The sequence below is a fragment of the Hyla sarda genome, chromosome 4 (assembly GCF_029499605.1).
Source record: "Hyla sarda isolate aHylSar1 chromosome 4, aHylSar1.hap1, whole genome shotgun sequence".
Taxonomy (NCBI): Eukaryota; Metazoa; Chordata; class Amphibia; order Anura; family Hylidae; genus Hyla; species Hyla sarda.
In genome coordinates this window covers 52,909,369-52,915,368 of record NC_079192.1, presented here as the reverse complement: position 1 = coordinate 52,915,368, position 6,000 = coordinate 52,909,369, and the positions used below count along the sequence as shown (strand labels likewise).

General features: G+C 42.2%; 1 protein-coding gene across 7 annotated transcripts in view; it reads left to right on the top strand.

Moving 5' to 3' along the window:
* The window catches only part of NSD3 (nuclear receptor binding SET domain protein 3), a 170,540-nt gene that overhangs the window by 67,144 nt on the left and 97,396 nt on the right, over positions 1–6,000 (top strand). For all 7 annotated transcript variants that reach the window (XM_056570934.1, XM_056570939.1, XM_056570938.1 and 4 more), the window contains exon 5: positions 170–736. In XM_056570934.1, coding sequence (XP_056426909.1) covers positions 170–736 — 567 coding nt within the window. The remainder of the gene's footprint in view (positions 1–169; positions 737–6,000) is intronic.

The window sequence follows — 6,000 nt, the reverse complement described above, 5'->3', positions numbered from 1 at the left end:
AATAATTTTTGTGTACTTTTTAGTACCTGTAGGGAGCTTGACTATGTGATTTGTTTTTTTTCTTTCTTTTTTTTTTCTTTTTTTGATAATTAGGTGCAGCAAATAAAAACTAGACGTGAAGATTGAAGTGCACCGCTTCATATATTTTACTGTCCTATTTTCATTCTAGATGCGGAAACCTCGCCCTCAAAAGGAGCGAATACAGTGGGAGATCGGCATTGCTCATGCAGAGAAAGCCCTGCGGATGACTCGGGAGGAAAGGATAGAACAGTACACCTTCATCTATGTAGACCCAGAGACCTCTCCGGAACCCAAAAAAGCAGCAGGAGCAGCCGCCGCCGCCAGTAGCAAGAGGAGTCGGAGGTCCACGTCTAGTAGTGAGGCAGAACCTGCCCGTCCTAAAGAAGTCTCCTCTCCTCCTTCGAAGCACTCTGCTCCTTTACAGTCACCTTCATCCAAGGACAATAAAGACTCAGTACCTGAAACTCGGAGGCAGAGCCAGAGGAAACAGGTTCAAGAAGAAGAGCCAACGCCGCCCCCGTCCCAGCCCCCTCCAGCAAAGATACCATGGAAGACGGCCGCCGCCCGCAAGTCTCTTCCTGCCTCAGTCCTATTACACAAGGGCACAATTGACCTTCAGAAGTGCAACATGTCACCCGTGGTGAAAATCGAAAATGTCCTCGCTCTCCACAATGCATCTTCTGATGGTTTTGAACAGTTCATATACACAACCAAGGTAAAACATCACATCTCTGATGGAATATAAGACAATGTGTAATGTTCCAATAAGGGTCCTATATGGTAGAAAACAGCGTTTATTCTGTTAGTGTCTTAGCTTGGATTTGCTACTATGTAATGTGTGTGGGCGCTGATATACAACCTTGGACAAGGACCTCTAGGTAGGTAATTTATGGTTATACACCAAAAAGAATGTAAAGCTTACACTTGGATATATCTATTAAAATCCAATTGTATTAAACATCATCAAAATACAAATGAGATTTCACAAACAGGATATACCAATATACAGTGGTCCCTCAACATATGATGGTAATTGGTTCCAGGAGTACCATTGTATGTTGAAACCATGATATGTTGAGTACATATGTCTATGGAAAACTGGTAATTGGTTCCGGAGCCCCGAGACCATCATATGTTGAGTTCATATCTCTATGGAAAACTGGTAATTGGTTCCTGAGTCGTGATCTAAAGTTTTATCGGTACCATTTTTGTTTTGTTCGGACTTTTTGATCACTTTTTATAAACTTTTTTAATGGTATAAAAAGTGACCAAAAATACGCTATTTTGGACTTTGGAATTTTTTTGCATGTACGCCATTGACCGTGCGGTTTAATTAATGATATGCTTTTATAGGTCGGACATTTACGCACGCAACCATATGGAATTATATGGAATTTGGGAAAAGGGGGTGATTTAAACTTTTAATAAGAAAGGGGTTAATGTGTGTTTTTAAACTTTTTTTTTTTTTTACACTTTTAGGAGGAATCATTGGGTTCCTCATACAGATCAATGTGGTTTCATAGAACCATATTGATCTGTGTGCTCTGCGCTCGAATGATAAAGCCTGGTCCTGCCAGGCTTTATCATTCAGAGCACAGCAGCCAGCATGGAAGCAGAGGTAATACCTCCACAGTGGATCGCCCCCCCCCCCCCCCCCCGCAATCGCAAAAAGTATCGTATGTCGATACTGCCTTCAAGATACTATGGCCTCTAACAGGCCATCGTATGTTGAAAATAAGGTATGTCGAGGCCATTGTATCTCGAGGGGTTACTGTACAAACATGGAGCTTAGGGTCCAGTATTATTGCATTATAAAGCACCAAACCATATGTTGCTGAATACATCATGTTCTTGTGAACATCCAGTTATATATTTGGTATGCGGCTTTATAATGCAATAATACTGGGCCCTATGCTCCATGTTTGTACATTGGTAAATCCTGTTTGTGAAATCTCATTTGTATTTTAATGATGTTTAATAAAATTGTATTGTTATAGATATATCTAAGTGTAAGCTCTACATTTCTTTTTGGTGTATAATGTTTACAGGTAGAGTACTTAGTACTTATTCTTAGGCCGAGTGGACATAGTTATGTTAATGAGGGACATTTATCAATGTTTGCTTATGTATTCTTTTTTTTAGTAATTTTTTCCTTACTTTTTTTTTTGCTTATGTGCGACAATTATTTATCAACTGGTTTCAGCCTGTTGATAATTTTCTTTCACGTAAGCAATTTTTCCTTTTTTACTTTGGTAGTAGCTTTTTTTACTCCATGTTTGAGCTGGAGTAAATTTAGTCAATTTTTAACCTTGTTGCCACTTTTTTTTGGCGCAGTTGCGACTGTCGCAGTTGATAAATACCGGACTAAAGCAAATCCATTTTGAAAAATTTACTACGTAAGCAAGTTTGAATTTTCTTGCTTTTCTTGTTCTTCATGCAAATTGTCGCACGAAAACACACGTAGTCGCAGTTGCGACAATTTTGCGACAGTTATAGTAAAGAAAACCTGACTAAACCCGTTGATAAATGTCCATAAATATGAATTGGGGTAATGATTATTTGAGATGTCCTAGAGGACTAATTCGTATACAGGTGATTTATGGTGTAGCTTCATCTCTGAACCCTTACAAATTATAGGCAGTGTTTCCCAACCAGGGTGCCTCCAACTGTCATAAAAATACAACTCCCAGCAGACTTCGGCTGTCCAGGCATGCTGGGAGTTGTAGTTTTGTGACAACTGGAGGCACCATGGTTGGGAAACACTGGTGTATGGTGTCCAAAATTAGAAAAATATGGTATATTAGAAATATATTCCAAAAAGAACGCCACATGTGTTCACAGGTTGTGTCTAGTGTTGAATCTTGGTTCTATTAATGTTATTGTTATTGGGTCTGATTTGCAATACTACACTTGTGGACTGGTGTGGCGCTGTTTACAGAAGAAAGCAGCTGCATTTTTTGTCTCAATTCTTGCACAACGCCTTTAGGGTAGGGTCACACAGCACATACGCAGCGTATTTGACGCTGCGGATGCGCTGCCATCATTCACACGACGGCAGACTGTAGCTCTGTGTGTCCTCTTGTAGTGGTCGGAAGGCCGGAGGAAGCGGGTGATTGATTGTGAAACTGTTGCCTACCATCTCCCCGCTCAGCTTTGGCTGATGCTGTGTTCAGACCATCTATTCCCCATCGACTGCTTGCGATTTTAATATGAAGAAATAAAGTATTCTATTTTTACAGGAAGCTGCGCATGTGCAGCGAAACGCGTTGCATTCTGGTCAATAAATCCTCTATTAAGCACATTCTTCTGTCTGGTCGATCAGCGCTGTGAGCCGGGTCCCCTTGAAGCCAAGCACCTACTACCTCATCAATATCACAAACAGAAAAATTAAATTTCCATGCCTACCCAGTCAAAGTTTCCCCAGATTACCCAAGACTAAACATATTACATATACAAATGACCAAAACAAAATGGAAAGCCCATTTTGAGGTCATGTTCACACACACACAGTAAAAATAGTCTGTATTTTATTCACAAATGCAAGATAAGAAGAACGGAGCACTCACCCAGGATAATGCAGTGAAAACGTCTTGTCTTTATTCAAGTGTACATCAGGTACCAGACCGTATTCGCGCAAAAGTGCGCTTCCTCAGGCCCCTTGAGGGGCCTGAGGAAGCGCACTTTTGCGCGAATACGGTCCGTTGCCCTACCCCCCCACGCCACAGCACCTGTCCGCTCTCCCGTATCGCTCCGGTACCTGATGTACTCTTGACTAAAGACAAGACGTTTCTACTGCATTATCCTGGGTGAGTGCTCCGTTCTTCTTATCTTGCATTTGGGAATTGATTATCCTACTTTATACGCGAGCACCGCCAACATGCAGGACACTACACATCAGTAGTACATACTACCGCACGCTACAAACAGTGGGACACCAATTAAGAGACTACAGCAGTGCCAAGGATTTGCTTTTCTTCTATTGCATACAGTAGTCTGTATTTTATTTTCATCTTTTTCTTCAGCCAATTACAGAAGTTTATTATTGTAATCAGCTGAAAAACAAAAACAAAAAAACAGAGACATACAGCCTTTGTATGGGGATTAAACTTAATATCTAAATTTATTTTGGTAGCCCAAGAAATAAACTAAAAAAAATAGAGCTGTTAAACTATTTTGTGCACAGACTTGTTTTAAACGTGTCTGGGGGTTTAGGACCAAAAACACTCTGGTTGTTAAGGTGTTAACAAGCTGGAGATTGCTTGTCCCATTACATAACAGGACTTCCATGCTTCAGGAGACAACTGCAGATCCTTGTCATTCTGTGCCATGTAGAGCTGTCACTGAGATCCCCTGGACAGGATTTATTGCTATTATCATACAGTCGTCTATTCCCCTTCCTCCCCTGTCCGCAGGGTTGTGGCTCGGTGATAAGTAATGTCATCGCCCTTCAGCACGATGAGCCTGGGGGAGAATAGAGACCTAAACAGGTGTCATTTGTTTTGTGGTTGGTCAGGGCTTTTCACATTGACATCGTGCTCCCGGTATATGTAGCTTCGTATTCTAGTTCATCGGAACGACATTCGTTTAGTGGAGAAAAAATTGTGCATGTTCTTTTTTATTTATTTGTTTGCTTACCCCCCCTCCACCCCCCCCCCGCCGCTAAGGCACTAGCCCGTTTACCTCCTCCCCCCCCGCCACGCCCTCCCCGCATACCCCGTTCCCTCATTACATTTGCAGTTACTGCAGAGTCCGGCAGCGGGCGTGCAGGGACAGCGACGGCAACGAGGCGGCGGCGGCATTGTGCGGGAGGAGTGGCCCCCCAGCCCAGCCAGTGGCCGGGGAGCCAATGCGCTCGCTCCCGCCTGTCTGATTGACAGGCAGGGAGCGAGTGCAGCCTAACTGAAAAAGGACTGATTGCCACTCCAAAATCAGTCCTTTTTCAGTGGCCGGTTTTTAAATGTAAATTAAACCTTTTTAATGAAAAAAAAATAATAATAAAAGTATATTAGAGATATGTTGTAGAACATAAGTACTACAACATATCAAAAAATAAAGTTGGTGACAGTGCCCATTTAAAGGGGTTATCCAGGAAAAAACTTTTTTTTTATAGATCAACTGGCTCCAGAGAGTTAAGCAGATTTTTTAATTTCTTCTATTAAAAAAAATCTTAATCCTTTCAGTACTTATGAGCTGCTGAAGTTGAGTTGTTCTTTTCTGTCTAAGTGCTCTCTGATGACACGTGTCTCGGGAAACGCCCACTTTAGAAGCAAATCCCCCTAGCAAACCTCTTCTACTCTGTGCAGTTCCCGAGACAAGCAGAGATGTCAGCAGGGAGCACTGTGGCCAGACAGAGAACAACAACTCAACTTCAGCAGCTGATAATTATGGAAAGGATTAAGATTTTTTAATAGAAGTGAATTACAAATCTGTTTAACTTTCTGGAGCCAGTTGATATAAAAAAAAGTTTTTTCCTGGAATACCCTTTTAAGTCAAAGGGATCCGTCGGGACCCGCTGCTGTCAGTTGTGCTCCGGTCCTGTTTAGGTCCGTTCAGTGCAAAAAAAAAAAAAAAATGAGCCGAACGGGTCAGAGCACAATGGCAATGTGAACCTCGCCTTAGGCAGCATTATAATAAGAGTTTCTATCAATCTTTACAGGGAACACTTTATAACAATGGTCTCCAACCTGTGGACCTCCAGATGTTGCAAAACTACAACTCCCAGCCGTCCGGGCATGCTGGGAGTTGTAGTTTAGCAACATCTGGAGGTCCGCAGGTTGGAGACCACTGCTTTATAAGATAAAAAAAATAAAAATAGTAGCAGTATATCTGTTTTTCTCTATCGGCTCCATTGGGGGACACAGACCGGGGGTGTATGCTGCTGTCTCTAGGAGGCTTGACGCTATGGCAACAAAGAAGTCGGCTCCTCCCAGCAGCATATACCCGCCTCCAGGCCCTGAGCTAATCAGTTTTAAGCTTAGT